General features: G+C 41.1%; 2 protein-coding genes across 2 annotated transcripts; one reads left to right on the forward strand and one right to left on the reverse strand.

The window, feature by feature from the left end:
• The first annotated feature begins 257 nt into the window (after positions 1-257).
• Positions 258-4,833, forward strand: rps10 (ribosomal protein S10). Its single transcript, XM_034205709.1, has 6 exons — positions 258-346; positions 813-962; positions 1,907-2,081; positions 4,115-4,195; positions 4,504-4,559; positions 4,748-4,833. The coding sequence occupies exons 2-6, from the start codon at positions 813-815 to the stop codon at positions 4,787-4,789; spliced, it is 504 nt and encodes a 167-aa protein (XP_034061600.1). The 5' UTR covers positions 258-346; the 3' UTR covers positions 4,790-4,833.
• Positions 4,834-5,619: 786 nt separating this feature from the next.
• nudt3b (nudix (nucleoside diphosphate linked moiety X)-type motif 3b) lies at positions 5,620-14,171 on the reverse strand. The gene is made up of 5 exons (XM_034205708.1): positions 13,882-14,171; positions 12,438-12,548; positions 9,726-9,770; positions 9,541-9,625; positions 5,620-9,268 (listed from the first exon to the last, which is right to left on the reverse strand). Exons 1-5 carry the CDS (start codon positions 13,978-13,980, stop codon positions 9,072-9,074), a joined length of 537 nt encoding a protein of 178 aa, XP_034061599.1. The 5' UTR covers positions 13,981-14,171; the 3' UTR covers positions 5,620-9,071.
• Between the last annotated feature and the right edge of the window lie 1,499 nt (positions 14,172-15,670).

The following is a 15,670-nucleotide window of genomic DNA, read 5'->3' on the forward strand; positions in this document are numbered from 1 at the left end:
ACAGTTAACAGTTTGTATGCTCACATAATTAATGACATATTTTAAATCTTTAAATGTCTTCTCAAAAAGTATTTTTTATACATTTCAGCAAACTGTTTGATTTCCAATTATTACAAGTATTATTACTATCATCTTCGTGATTACAACATTTTAAAACCCTTATAATAATTCTATAAATATGTGTATTTATATCTAAATCAATGCAGTCAATGCTCCCCATGAGTACTGCTGTTCCCCTCCGCTCCACCAGGGGGCCGCGCTCCTCCACCAGGCCCGGAGAGAGGATAAACCTCCCTGATCCACATCCGTCGTTCCTTCCGGCTCCGGTCCCCTATCAAGTGGAAAGGTAAAGACAGACCCGGCGTAGTAATCTAAATATATCTTAAACATCTCATCTTCCATAAAACTATAATGTTGGATATTCGATTGTTGTTAATGGCACAATATAATATCTGAACGTATTTTAGTGTTAAACGCTTTACAGTCGTGGATATTAGACTTAGAAGTTGGGAAGTGACCCAGGACTGATGTTCACGACGGCTGCCATTTTTCTCTGTTAACGCGGGCCGCCTTAGTCAACGTTAATGTGTATTACACTGTGTGCATAGTGATTTGAACACCATCAAATAACGTATATCATTGATTAAATAAATCGTTTGTATGTCGGCTTACTGCTGCTTTTCACTAGATCTGTTCGTGCAGCTAAGTGGCTAACATGCTAGCCAGTTTACATGCTATCACAGTGGAAGCTACTGCACGTTGTCTGTAAAGTGTGGGAATGGATACTGATGCATAAATATGTCTCGGAACAGATGCTGATGCCCAAGAAGAATCGCATTGCTATCTATGAGCTCCTCTTCAAGGAGGGAGTCATGGTGGCTAAGAAAGATGTCCACTTGCCCAAGCATCCGGAGCTCGCTGACAAGAACGTGCCCAACCTTCATGTGATGAAAGCGATGCAGGTGAGAGACCGGGGGATGGGGGTTGAATACTGACGTTGTAAAAGTTTGTATATGTATGTGAACACAGTCTGACTCGAGCTCTGTAAACAAGCAGTGGTTAGTTTCTCGTAGAGCCTAGGTCACACAAGTGTAGGCCTCATCTGGCTAGCACTCAATGACCAGTGTCATGATGCTGTATTAAGTGATACTTTGCACTTACATAACTAGGTTTGAGATTGTAAAATATCGAGCAACTTGTACATGGTTTTTATACTTAAGGCTCCGGTTTTAATTGTCTACAACCTCCTTTGTGCCCCTTATGTGTGTGTAATGTATATGTTTGCTTCACCATTCGTTTCTCTTTTTTAAAATGCCAACAGAACCACTGTAAACATTTTACCATCACACTCTGGTTTAGTCAAATTCACTGGTTTATCTTTTTTTTTTTTTAAATACACTGTACTCAGTGCATGCTAAAACATGAGGGGTACAACTGGGGTTAGGAGTCAGTGACTTCTGATGGCATGCACATGGATAAGAGGGAAACATGTTGTATGGAGCTAAAGTAGCCTGAATTAACTTTAGAGTAATGCAAGCGTGTTTATATGCTCGCGTGGCTGTAAGATGCTTTTCTAAATGGAAAGAGAAAGGGTGACGCTCAAGTGTTAGTGGAGTCCTGTGTGTTGTTGCTACAACTCTGGCAGTTTGGTCCAAGTTTAACTTTTTACTTGGACTACAGAACCTAATGAGAATCGCCTTTGTAAAGAAATGGTTACTGTCTTTCTAAGGGTATTTCACTTGAGCTATTTGTTAGAAACAGTTGGTTTGCGGGGTGAGAAGGGATGATAAAATACATGCAAGCAGGAGAATGGCAGGTTAAGGACACATTGCCTGAAAGGATGGACTTGGTGTATTTACAGTAGAAGAGTTGCATGAAACTCACTTTGTTTGTGTTTTCCCTCCAGTCCTTGAAGTCCTGTGGGTACGTCAAGGAGCAATTTGCCTGGCGTCATTTCTACTGGTACCTCACCAACGAGGGTATCCAGTACCTGAGAGACTTCCTCCACCTGCCCCCAGAGATCGTGCCTGCCACTCTGCGCCGCCAGACTCGCCCTGAGACCGCCAGGCCCAGGCCCAAGGGTAAGCTCCCTAGAACAATGTTGCTCGATGTTGTTTTAACGCTCTTTTCAAAATTGGATTGTGGAATACTGGGCCGTGATCACTATTTATGTTGCTTTTGTGAAGCTAGTATTGGCAAATATTACTATAAGTTGTATTTAGTTTTCAAAGTGTATCACATTAATTGCACACTGCCTCTACATTTTGGAAGCTGAATAACAAAAACCACAAGTCATTAGCCTTTAATGTAAATCTGCTGAGTGGAAGCATTCCTGAGGGATTAACATCGTGCAGCCGAAAGGCCACGGCTCAGTGTTCAGCAACTCTGACATTTCCAACTGTTTTTATTAACCTTATAAGACCGCTCATTACTTTTAAACATTTTATTATAAAGTTTAGAAAATGCAAATCCAGCAACCAATCAAGTTTCAATAGAATGTTCTGCTAGCTTAGTACGAAGGGCTTGGGGTTATACGGAGATCACAAGCCAAATAATCACCGTGGCTTCAGAAGTACAAATGTCGGGTAACAACTGAAATGTGGTGAGCAACACATGTGACCCGCTCTATCCAAATCAGTCGGAAGTCGCAACGGCTCATTTGAAAATAAACGTGGATTTGCGTACAAAAAATAGTATTTCGGTTGTCTTGTTTGATTTTAAATAAATAAAGTCTTGGCTTTCAGAATATGAAACTTTTATTTCCAAAATCACACAATAAATACATGTTTGAAGCTTGTAAAGGGACGAAGACAGCTCTCCCTCGCCACTCTGCTGTTCTGCAGCGCCTCCCTCCGGCTGAAACTATGAATGTAAGAGTATAGTAATCATAGATAACACGGCAGGGTCCGTTACAGTTTGTTTTCATCTCAAATAAACAAAGTCTTGGCTTTCAGAATATTAAACTTGTTTCGGCGAAATCACACGATAAATACAACTTTGAAGCTTCGGCATAATTACAAGCGGAGAACGGAGTAACTTGACGTCACAGCAGGCATAACTACAGCCAGTGTTTCTCGTGAGTGTTTTCCCCGGGAAACAAACACAATACACACAAACGCAAAATTACACAAACACACACACGTGACCAGTCCCTCAAACCAGTAATCCAAACGAAAATATCTTCCCTCCGTACTACTTTGATCATTTGCTAATAATCAATCAGATCGATGGATTCCAGAGAAGAGGAAACTTTGAAGGCCTTTTTCTCAAAATGATGACTCGTGACAGTCATTATATAATGTGACATATTTAGCTTAATATTTGGAGTACAACAACAATCCAGATATCATTAGAAAGCTAGGAATCTTCTCTTTCCAGCAGTGTATACAACTCAAAATGTGTCTTCAGGTCAATGCGACTGATTTCGATGGAGCAGGTCACATATTAAGAAGCCGACTCCTATTATAATTATCCAGGTCTCCTAACATAAATGGTAATCCTTGAGAGGATCCCCCAAAGCTCTGCATCACTGTGGAGTCTCTGTTCCGATGACGGGGACTTTTCTGTATGTTTTATCTGAAATAGTAGGGTTGTTGTTAGAGGAGGGAACGGGTGGTCTCAGCGGCAGTTAACAAGAATTTGAACATTCCATGTGTAGCTGATTAGGCTCAAAGTTAATATACAACAAGTGTTCCTTTGTAACTTGCGTTGTAGTTGCATTGGACATCAACTCAAGAGCAGACACGTGTCATAGACATCGCATTACTGTTTGAAACACAGCTCTAAAAATGTCTCACTGGCAGAATGGGTTTCACTTATAAAGTGCATTTTCAGAGCAATATTTAAACTATTATATTTGACATCACAAATGTTGTTCCCTAGTTTGAGTTTAAGTGCAGGATGTTTGTGATTTCTTGCAACAACAGTCCATTCTGGGATTATGTTTCCCACCCAAGTGTAAAAGTATCTTTTTAAATGAGTGAAGGGGTCCCTGACACAACATCTGTATAAATACGGTACTGACACATCTCCCGCTCTAAAGTGGACTCAATTTCCTTGGGTGTGCAGTCAAATGTCCTGAACCTAATCTGATTTCCCTGTTTTATTTCTGCAGGAATGGAAGGAGAGAGGCCCGCCCGCCTTAACCGCAGCGGAGAGGCTGACAGAGATACATACAGGCGATCTGCTGCACCCCGTAAGTACACTCCTAGCAACTCTTTGGAATGAGCAGCAGAAATTCAAGTCTTGAAGGCAAATAGAAATGGACACTTAAGCTAGTTTTTGTGTAACTTCAGCAATTGATTCTTAAGACTGAAACCAGTAACGTCTTTTGTAAGCAAAGTATTACAACAATATACATTTAAGATAACTTATTTACCTTGGGTAACTTCCTCTTAATGTACGTAAGGGTTCTCATTGTGTGTAATTGTATTAGTTTGTGATGGCTGAGGTGAAAGATATAAATGTTTATGGCTGACTGTTCATTCGTCACTCCTCCATCAGCTGGTGCTGACAAGAAAGCAGAGGCCGGTGCAGGAGCTGCCACAGAATTCCAGTTCGTAAGTACAGAACACATTTACCCCCTGGGGTATTTCCTGTTATGGCATATTAGGAACGTTTTCTATAGCAATCAAACGGTCAGCTTGTTGGTGCAGTTCTATTATGGAGAGCTGGATTTAGTTTTAGTGCACTAATAAAACGTAGTTCTGTTTGACACTCGTATTGACAACATTGTTTCCCTTTGCAGAGAGGTGGCTTCGGGCGCGGCAGAGGACAGCCTCCTCAGTAATTTTCACCGTCTCTTTCTGTACAATAAAGAAAATCAAAATACAACCTGTCTGTGTCCGTATTGTCAGGATTGTGGTAGCTGATGAGCTGGTTTCCAAACATTCAGATGTTGTTTTATGCTGAGCAGAGGAAAGTCATCTAGTAGAGAGCAAAAATAAATCCCACTCAATAATTATTGTAATTCTTAGGTCATTCATAAGTGGTACACAAGTGAGTTATGGCGCTGTCTTTATTGGTCAACTAGGCTTCAGCACATGTATTGTTCATACTCATTCTGATAGAACAGTTTTGGTCGTTTTTATAAAAGAGCAACATTACCCTGCAAACTAAGAATCACATTACCGATTCAGAGAACAGAAAAACAGTTTTTTCCAAAATATGCAATAGTATTGTTGTGATTCTGGAGCTGGATAATATTCAATCAATGCTAACCCTACTTCAAATCAGTATCTTACCTTTTGGGACCAAGTTGGGGCCTCTAACCAAAGCTTTAAAAATGTTAGTCACATTTCGCTGTAGGAAATAACTCAGTGGTTTTCTAACCGTGCTCATTGAATAATTTCCTGTCTACAAACACGTTCTCATCGCAAAGATAAGCATGTATAGCAATACGGATTGAGAGAAGTGGGGTAAGCAAGCCTAATAGCCTAAAAGCTTTTCTTTTTAATGACTGATTTTAAATGCCATTTTCTTAATCTCTTTCATTTTTTGTAAAGCACTTTGAATTGCCTTGTGTTGAAAAGTGCTATATAAATAAACTTGCCTTGCCTAATACACAATACTTACTTGTACTCTTCCGTAAAGACATGGACACAAACATTGAAGCCAGCCTGAATGTGAAATACTGGTGTTTATTTGTTGGCACATTTATATTACAATCTTCAGTCTTCTCGCACTGGTTTTGTTCCAGTCCCAAATAACAAGAGGAGAGAAAAGTTCCAGTGACAGGTATACCTTGGAGAGGAGATCAAAATGACGGTAACTTCAAGGCTGAGGTCAGGTGCATGCGTGTTTGCTTTGTTTATCAATGTACTAGTATTTAGGGTAACCTTTAAAAAAAACAGCTTTTATGAATCAATAAAGGAAACGGTTACAATCAGCTGAAGTGATGTGCTTTTAATAGGTTTTGCTTTGGCCACAAGATGGGGCAATTTCAAACCTTTAACTTTGGTCAATTCAAAGGAAGTGACTTAAGCTCTAATCGTTCTTTTAATAATTCATTGTCTCCTTTCCCCTCAAATGTTTAGAAGCTTAAATGTCACAAAAAGGAGACAATTGTGATCGAAATCTCCCTGGAGTAACGTATTAACTCCAACGTGCTCATATGGAGACATGTACTTCATAGATGTCCTCCTGAACCCTGGCCCAAATCACATTACCTATGACAGGAAGTGCTTGCATTTTGAGTGAGAAGGGAATTGTAAAAAAAAAGAGAAAAGACTAATCATTACTGACCGAAGCCATGGTGCGTCCTCTTGCTGAAACGGTACTGTTACCTATATACAGATATTTGTTTGACAATTGCACAACAGGTTAAAGAAAAACTGAAAATGATGGATCAAGTGGTTATTAACTATTGCGTCACTGGCTGTTACTGTGGAAGTCCTCCTCACATTCATTTTGACAGTACCTGTCACACGCATCCAACTAATTCAATCATTGCCAATCAATCAGAGAAAGGTTTTAGATTTCTTTTTAAAAAGCCATATACAGGTTTATCCCCTTGACAACCGTTTGCACATTTCAATGAAGACTGAAAACAGGAACTCTGATGCAACTCTCATAAAGCAAGACTTTGGACAACACACCTTCCTGATGCACAGCAATAAAACAGTCCAAAGTCTCCTTCTGTTGGGAGACTTTGGACTCCTTCCACATGTACTGTCAGTCAGGAAGCGTTTTCCTTCAGACACCAAAGGGATCAGAAGCTTGCAGGGTGGCGCCCCCACATTACTGGAGACGGCCCATGAATAAGACACCACCTCCATCCTGCTAAGAGACGTCTATTGGAGCTTTCCATCCACTAGTTTTCAGTTCTTTACATTTCTCCTGAGGGATTTCTTTGATGTGTCTTGATTAAATCATAATACTGGAGTTTTCTGCCCACATTCGATGTTAAATATGCATCTGCTTAGCGTAGAGGACATTTCCGCTTGGTATCAATAAATGATGTCTTTTGTTGCCATTGTATAAAGGAGCTGCTCCCATGAGTCATAGCATTATAAAACCTGATCACTGCTGCAGTCTGAGCGCAGACAATGTAATCATTGGTGGAGAAACGGAGCTTAAAAGTGAAGTAAACATTGGATTATCAGATAGACACAAAGCCAAATGAATTGTTACATGTCTCCATATATGCCAGATGTGTAAAAGAAGAAAAGCTACCAACACCTTTGCGGAAAAAATAAATAAACGGATATGTGGATGTTTACAGATCTTTGCTGCTACAGAGTCCACATCATCTTTAATAACAGATTGAAATAAGGGGCAGAAAACCCCAGCATCCTGTCAAAGGAATAGAGAAAGACCCTGTAAACCCTTCATGAGTAAACACACTGACCTGGGATAGGTTAACAGCTAACAGAGTAGATCTCCTTTACTTCTAATTGATGAAGTGATTTGGATTCTCAGGCTTCAGCTTGGCCATAGAACAGCTTTCCCTAAGTGTGACACATGTGTTTTAGTCCAAACTAAATGAAGGATTTTGAAAGAATTCAATATGAAATTGGCTCTTCCAGACACCAACAACCACAGGCCTTGTCCTGTAGCCTCAGATGCACTCTGAGCTATCTCTAAACTAACTCCCGCTCCAAAGCCATGAGTTCAATCAGTGTTCCTGCCTCGATTGAAATGTCAGACTCACAGATGTGAAAGAGGTGTTTAGTCATTTGTACTCTCACCTTTGATCTATACAGAAATAAACAATTTACAATAAAAACCTCTAACATGCTATCTACAGCGCCTCCAGTTTCACAGTATTGAGCCGGCTGCCTCGGGCCACATCGAGTGACGCAGCTCGGCCAAAGAGACTTTCGCCAGGCGTTAGAGAGAAAAACATAAAAACAAAAACTAGTATCCAAAAGCATTTTACATGTTAAAAACGAGGTCTCAAACTGTACAAGGCTTGTTTGTTCTGCATCAGCATTATAGATTCCATTACTCTTGATGTCAAGCAGGTGTTTTGGGGATGCAGATTAAATACTACAAAGGGTAGGGGAGAAAGAAAAGGGGAAATCATGACCATGAGTTACCTGTGCTGTTACGGACACAGTGTAAACAATTGCTTTGAACCAAACTGAATGTGAGGAGCAACATATGGAAATGGTTTAAATAACTTAAGTGATATGTGCTGCATTTTGAAATTACAAGTCCATGATTTTTTTTAAACCTACTACCTCTCAGTATGTGGAGGAAGACTTCAGTCCGTCCCGAGAAAGAAGTTTAAAAAAGAAAAAGGGATTAAAACGGAGGTGAAGACACTGAGGAGAAGGTGGTTCATTTGACATTGTATGTTGACATTCTTTCTCTCTTGACAGTATTTGCTCTGTTGGAGAGTGAAACCTGTAGTGCTTGGCTGGCTTCCCAAATATGAGAGAAACACACATGACGGTTGAAATTGGAAAAACTAGCGAGGGGCCGTATCCTACCAATAAGAGACATCGATAACCACGATAAGGAGCTAAATGAAGAGGAATCCAAGAAGACCTTACCACACGTCTGTTACAGTCAGCATCAGGTCTCTCGAGCGAGACACAACATTACAGTGCTCATGCAAGACAAGTCACTTCCAACAATCCTGTCCATTCAGATACAGACAACACTTCCTATCCTTATTCACAGGGAGGGGTACACTAATGAGCACATCCATTCAAAAGAAACAGAACTGAGGAGGAGACTTTAAAAAGACCACCAAGCCTTCAGCTTAAGCACTACGTATACACTTTTACATTACAACAGTAAAAAGTAGTTCTTGCATTCAATTAACACCACGCTAAGGGCGCGTTAAGGAAAGAGGATCAGGGGACATTTCATGCAGTTTTCAGTAAAAAGAGAAAAAAAAAAAATGGGGGTTCAAAAATTACATTTACATTTACAAAGTGTTTCAGACTATTCACCCGACACTTGTCATCAAGTCTGTGCCACAGTGCTGGCACAAAGGAGTTGGCAAGGCAAACCATGTTATTGAGACAGAAGAGAAGAGAGAGAGGAATAGAAGAGAAAATGACACGAGTAAGAGCGCAAGTGGTGGCGAAAGCTCCCGGAGGTGTCAGTTATGGTTTTAGTTATCTGATACCCGAGACCGAGCTCTGATTGATGCTGTAGGTAGGGGACAGGTCCCCGCCTAACGTGGTCACCAAAGGCGTTCCATTACTGGTCAGGCAACTCTCCTGGAAAGCCTCGAAGTAGGTGGCCTGCACGGGCTTGTGACACTGCAGCACTCGTATGGCATCGTCTATTTTAAACCATTCCCTTTTCCTCCCTGTAAACAAAACAAGACACCATTGTGGGACGAGTTAGGACATGTGAGAGACAACACAAGAAGACAAAAAAACTCATGAAAAGATTTGAGTTCATATCAGGATGTTCGCAGAGTGAATAGTGAAGAGGGCAGAAACAAAGCTTGTGTTATAAACCCTCCCTCCCAGAACTGTAATATCACCAAGGCCTGGGCTACAGACAGCATGTGACCGACTGAGAACTCTGTCCGTATGATCCCCGTTTTTTGACCAGTAAACAAATGCGGTGATTTACCAATGTTGACCGAGTCCTCCCAGTCCTCCAGGTGCTCTGTTACAATAAGAACGTAGACGTAGGTCCTGTGTTTCCTCTCCTGGTTCTGTGGGCGAATAAACATCATGTTCTTACTCCCAAACATGATGCACAGCATGTTGACATTTGAATACTACAAAAATAAATGGTGGGTAAACAAACCTCACCTCAAATACTCCAACTAAGCGCCCTAAAGTCCCCTTTACACCGGCCTGTAACGAAAGAGGAGGAGGGGGATTATTAAAAGGGTAGCAGATAAACACCTTGCCGGTCTGATATACAGAAAAGGGTTAGAAAACATCACATGTACTTCAGAGTGATACCATCAGCCTGACGAAGCACACTGCATGTTTGAACTTTATAACGTTGGTTCAGATTGTTATTCAGAAGCTGGTTGGGTTGAAGTGGATTACATTACATCATAAGATTGTTTTGTCCTCTGAAAATTAATTCCATCTAAATCCTGGGTTGTTGCTAAATCTGCCGTGTAACACATTTAACCAAATCCTCAAGTCATGTCTTGCATGTGCGGATTCTCTCTTCATTCATTTGACAGGTCAGTGCAACAGTAGGCAATACACTGGCAGTCTGAGCTCTGGACAGACATTGGGCGTCTCAAGGAGCTCGTTGGAAACCTGGGTTTTAAATCTGCCACTTTTTGTTTGTCTTCATTTGGTCTAAAAGAAGGTTTGAAAAGGGGGAATATGCCCGATATGCAACAATGTCCTGTTTCCAAGCCTGACGTATTGTTTTGTCAAACCAGCAGTACAAACCTAACGCTATTAAACAAACAACTATGCAAAACAGAGGAAAAAAGCTAGGTGTCACATCCTAAGAAGCAGGACAGGGCAAAGGCGTTTTTAGATAGATACTTTATTCATCCCAAAATTGGGAAATGGTTTTGTTCCAGCAGCCGTGTCAAGCATTACACGAGTCAGACATGTTGAGATATTACTCAAATAGAGTTCATGTTATTCCTTTGCAGTTCTAAATGATACAGCTGTAAACACCTCTGTTCACAATCTGAACACAGGCTGCTCAACAAGATGTTTGAGTACCATCAAAGATTGTGTATAAAGGTCACTAAACACCAACAGAACAACTGCTTTGCTGTCAGAAGCTGCTACTCTTCCTAGAACTCAAAACACCCAAGCCATCTCAATGTCACAACATTTCGTAAAGATGACAAACGTTCCTCGAACCTTTTCTTGTTACATATTCTGAAAACAAAAATAGCCTCCACGGTAGATCTTTACTCCCAGAGGTGGATACACTAGTAGGTCAGGTTTAGATGCAGAGCCCGGCCACTTGCTGACATCTTGGCAGCATCTTCTCCAGGTTCCAGTTTCAGTCTAAAAATAACTGCTGACTGACTTGCTGTGCTGTGGACTCAGGAGTTGGTCTCTTCAGGCCTTCAGCAAGACCATGTGTACAAAGAACAAGCTCACCACCACTAGGAACCACAGAGATGTGCCAGGGATTAAGTAATAGGCCACACGTCAACCTGAATGTTTTGAGATGGAAAATATCTCCCAACTATAGTTCATGTAACTGAGAACTACTGTGCTACATGTTGGGAGAGGATGGACAGCGTTGAGGCTTCACAAGTAGAGCGTATGACTACAGAGAGTTCCCCAACAGTCAGACAGAGGAAGCGACTCTTTGGCCTGCTCCTTTTTAACTGCCGTGTTTTTAATGCAATCCCTGGCAAGGCTCCAAACCAATAAGCATAAGCAATCTCTCACTGCTCATGTGGTCATCAGAAGAAGCTTGTTAGGATATGTCCTGTTACACCACCGTCCAATAAGAAGCTTAGAAAGCCACAAGACGTGGTGATGCATTGAGTACCACTCAAAGTCACCACAATGTTTCTGAATGGGGCCTTTTAGCGCTTTTAACAAACATCACTTGTGACGCGACAGTGCTCGTGACCCTGTGGCAATGTGTTGGCAGGCCGCAGCGCTCTGCATCGGCCGAAGATACCAAAGAGCAACAGCCAGGATAAGGGATGATATCGGCAGCATCCGTCAGTGTGATGGATCTCACACGAGAGAAAGCCGCTTTATATGGTCGGTGCCATGCCAAGAGCTGACAGCCACGTGAGATTCTGTGTCTTCTTCACTGCCCTTTCGGCCATTCTGATCAAGATGCCTACGCGATTTACACAATTGACCACAAGGGTATACATGATTTTTAAGGGACGGACGCCAGAGGTATAAGCCATTTTATTGATTTCCAATGAGCTTCAGAGCTGTTTACCAATTTCTGCCTATCCTCCGAATCACAGACAAACAATAATAGATGCATGTTGCCCTTCAAACTGCATCGGTAACAAGGCTGCTGTTGCAAAAATAGAACCGTCTGAAACAAACAAGAACAAAAAGCAGATTGTTTTTATTTGCTCTACTTTATGGGATTTGATAGTTCTGCAGTAAAACCGCTGGGCAGCCAGTGTTCAATCTCACTGTGACCTCCTTTGACACATAAACACTGCTTTGTAACACGAGGCGAGGATACAGCTTAGATGTTGCTAGGCTCTGTCTCTGTCCGTGCAAACAGGATGACTGCACTGACAAAAAGGACTTTGAGAGCAAGGTATTAGGCCCAGTGTTAAATACAGAAAGGATGAAATACAATACATCTTGTGTGCTTACACGCAAACTACATTTCCGAACTGAAATAGGGAGTCCATTCCCGGAACAATATTCCTGGCTATGAACTCTAGGAAGTCTATTAAGGTATGTTTCACAGATACAAGGATCAAATCAAGTTGGCCTGAGCACAGTGTATATATAGGAACAGTATCAAAGAAAGAAAATTGGCCGCAAAATAGCCTTAATTTAGATGCATTTATTGTGAAAAACAGTTAAAGAACTAACCTCTTCACACACTTCTCGAGCAGCAGCAACATTGGGCTCCTCCTCAGGCTCCATTCCCCCTCCAGGAACTATCCACTTGTCAGGATGTCGACTACTGCTTACCAGCAGCACCTGCAAAGCATCCAAAACAAAGCTAGTCAGGCATTAGCGAATGACTCGATGTTGATTGCTAATTGTGCTTTTATTGGTGTGTTGCTGCTTGAGCAAGACTATGTATAGACGGAAGAGCCAAACCCCAACATATAGCTACCTTACAACTATGACACTGAAAATGAATTAAAGTAACCTAGGGAGAGTTGTCGAGCTGGATATTGTTGAAAAGCAGTTAACTCACAACATTCCCTATAGCTAATGTAGGACTCACTGAGTTTGCTTTTTTCCACACAAGTATGGTGACTTCATGGTGACAACAATCTGCTTCCACAACATCTGAGGCTTGGCTGAGTGCCTATCTGGTAGATACACTCTGGAAAAGTTTCTAGCTAGGGGCCAAACTGATGTGCTTCCTGTAATCAACAACCCATGTTCACAACCTGGCCTCTACTTTAACGAGAATGAGGAATTAGTTAAGTCTCCCCACCCCTGGTAATACTATTTCCACTACAAAGACTTCTTTGTGTGTGTGTTGTTGACTGGACATCAGACTCCCCAAATCGCCTCTGATTTAACAATAATATGAAGGATACTTTGAGAGGTTTTCGTGGGAGAGAGCGCACGAAGAGAGCGAATGGCACATTAACAGAGTGGATATACACCGAAATAGCTTTTCGAGTTTGTCATTAAGCAGAGCGGACTAACCGCATATCACCACATATGCATTTCAAATATATTCAACAACGTGAAAAACACTGATGTAAGATAGCCGACTGTTGCTACCGGTGGCTATACTAGCACAGCTAATAGCTACATATCAGTCCAATGTTTGGCTAGCAATACCAGTTGCTTTAACGCTATCACAGTAACCACTAACAGTTACTTAGCTCAACAAACCATGTGTGACAGTAGCATATACATATCTTAGCTTGTCACTTTAGAAAGCAGTGATTTACATTCACCTGAGTCTCATAATGATAAAGCCACCACTCATCACTGTGGGCTGTGGTCGCTGGCCGAGAGCCGGCTGCCCACAGTAGCAACGCGACTAGTTAGCAAGCTAACGCTAGCATTAGCATACAGCTAACAGGTGGACTAGCTGTGTATAAAACCCGGGGTAGGTGTATGTACATTAAAATAGTCTTACATAACACTTCGGTAAGTACGAGCTTAAACAAGTGTTTAATACAAAACAGCAAAATGACAATTCGAGAGGTACAAAAACTAATAAGACATTTTTTCCAGCTGACATAAAGCCACAGCTGTGTTGGTAAATGAACAGATTTACTGTAAGCAGCTAATGCTGCTAATGTTAGCTTGGCCCTCCATACAGCCACATCCCCGGACTTACCTCTTCCTCGGTCTCGCCCCTGAAGCACAGACAGGCGGCCCGCTTCTTGTAGCCATCCCCGTCGTACGTCCGGGTTTGGTTAGACTTGAGCTTCATCATTGTTAAAGCGAACAAAAGTTCAAAAGTACAGCTAAGTTTACCACGTATAGAGACGATGGTTGTAGACGCAAAGTCCTCCTCCTGGGAACCTCGGCGTTTCACTTAAAGAAATAACTTCTTCTTCGCTTCATTTTCACAAACCTAGGCACATATACGGCACGGTCGCCATTACAAGGAGCCGTTACGCCCACAACGTAATGTACCCTTTATTAGCTCGGGGAACGTAAGAAAACGAAGCACCAGACGTTGAAGAATTGGAGCAACGGAAAGAGAGGAGGGGGAAAGGCAACACCACGCTCTGACTGGAGCGAGCCGGTGAGGGGAAACTGGCACTTTTTGCTCCAACGAGCTTGTCACGGACACTTGTTTGAGGTTCATACGATTAAGTAAAATTGTCCAACTGAGCTTGAAGAATAAAATATATCGTCCATGTAGTGTCCCGTGAAAAGTACATGATGTTGATTAATGTTGGTTTGATTAATACGTTTCAGCACTGCAGGTAATGGACAGCGCCAGCATGAGCCTCGAAACTGATTTTATAATATTAATCAAATGGTTCGCAACTTAGCTTAAAGTAAGACGAGTTCGCTTTTGTCATATAATTAAGACCTGAAACAATCATTAATAATTTTATTTAAAAAACCTTTATGCCAGGAAATCCAATTGAGATCAAAACTCTCTTTTACAAAAGTAGCAGCCTTACAAAATCACAGCGCAGACAATCAAATTACAACAGCATACAGAGATCACCACATTCTTCATGATGTACCATCATTTATCAATGAATATATTAGGCTTAGGGTTTCAAATTAATTGGATTTATTTGGGAATTAAATGAATTATTGAGAAAATAATAATCTATAAGGAACATACATGCTCTCTAGTTTTCTATTTTACAACACAAGTTTGGAGTTTTTTGAAAACTGAGGCTTCGCTGAGTGCCAATCTGTTGGACTATACAGTAGTCTCTGGTAAAAGTTACTAGCTAAATGCAGATACGTCTTTTTTCAAGCAGACCTTTCAAATAGTAGATTTGTTGTGTTGTTTCAAACGTGTTAGTAAAGTAAAGTAGAATATAATTAATCTTTGGCCTCTGAAACACAACTAAATATTCATGTATATTTTGGAAAGCAACATTCAACACAATTGTATTTAGATAATGACAAAAGCACTATAAATTGTATTTGCATAGTTAACAGTTTCACAATTTGGCTTACATCATTTGATTTTTACAATAACATCGGTCTCTCCTTTTAAATCTAAGCATTGCTCACTTACAAGCTACAGTGACTACACTGAATAGCTTTAGTATTAGAGGGTAACTGCAGAGAAATTGTGGAGCTGCTGCCAGGAAAATGTTCTCTCCGTGTCCCTTCCACACACTCACAAACACACATTAAAAAGAATATAAAAATTGTATTTTTATGCTCTGGATATCTTGGCTGTCAGACAAATAACCACTGGCAAAAAAAAAACTGGCTTAGTGCCAAGAACCAAAGTGAAGTTTGGCAGAAAAATATCTCTTAAGGACTAAAGAAAAGCTTTGTCACAAGTATTTCGATGCACGCTAAACTTAGTCAGTATTGACAGCTCATGCATAGAAGTAGATCAAAACTCCTCAGTGTCAATCAAATCGTTTTTTGGGAGTATCATCAGAGATTTAGAGGGGGGCATGATGCTGACTAGCACT

Source organism: Gymnodraco acuticeps, unplaced genomic scaffold, assembly GCF_902827175.1.
Source record: "Gymnodraco acuticeps unplaced genomic scaffold, fGymAcu1.1, whole genome shotgun sequence".
Lineage (NCBI taxonomy): Eukaryota > Metazoa > Chordata > Actinopteri > Perciformes > Bathydraconidae > Gymnodraco > Gymnodraco acuticeps.

Bases quoted from the DNA above. Each gene is read 5' to 3' on its own strand.
- rps10 (XM_034205709.1), top strand. From the start codon at position 813: ATGCTGATGCCCAAGAAGAATCGCATTGCTATCTATGAGCTCCTCTTC. The intron at 2,082-4,114 runs GTAAGCTCCCTA...TTATTTCTGCAG, and splicing joins CGCCAGGCCCAGGCCCAAGG to GAATGGAAGGAGAGAGGCCC. The intron at 4,196-4,503 runs GTAAGTACACTC...CTCCTCCATCAG, and splicing joins CAGGCGATCTGCTGCACCCC to CTGGTGCTGACAAGAAAGCA.
- nudt3b (XM_034205708.1), bottom strand. From the start codon at position 13,980: ATGATGAAGCTCAAGTCTAACCAAACCCGGACGTACGACGGGGATGGC. The intron at 12,549-13,881 runs GTAAGTCCGGGG...GATGCTTTGCAG, and splicing joins GGGGCGAGACCGAGGAAGAG to GTGCTGCTGGTAAGCAGTAG. The intron at 9,771-12,437 runs GTTAGTTCTTTA...CTTTCGTTACAG, and splicing joins CTCGAGAAGTGTGTGAAGAG to GCCGGTGTAAAGGGGACTTT.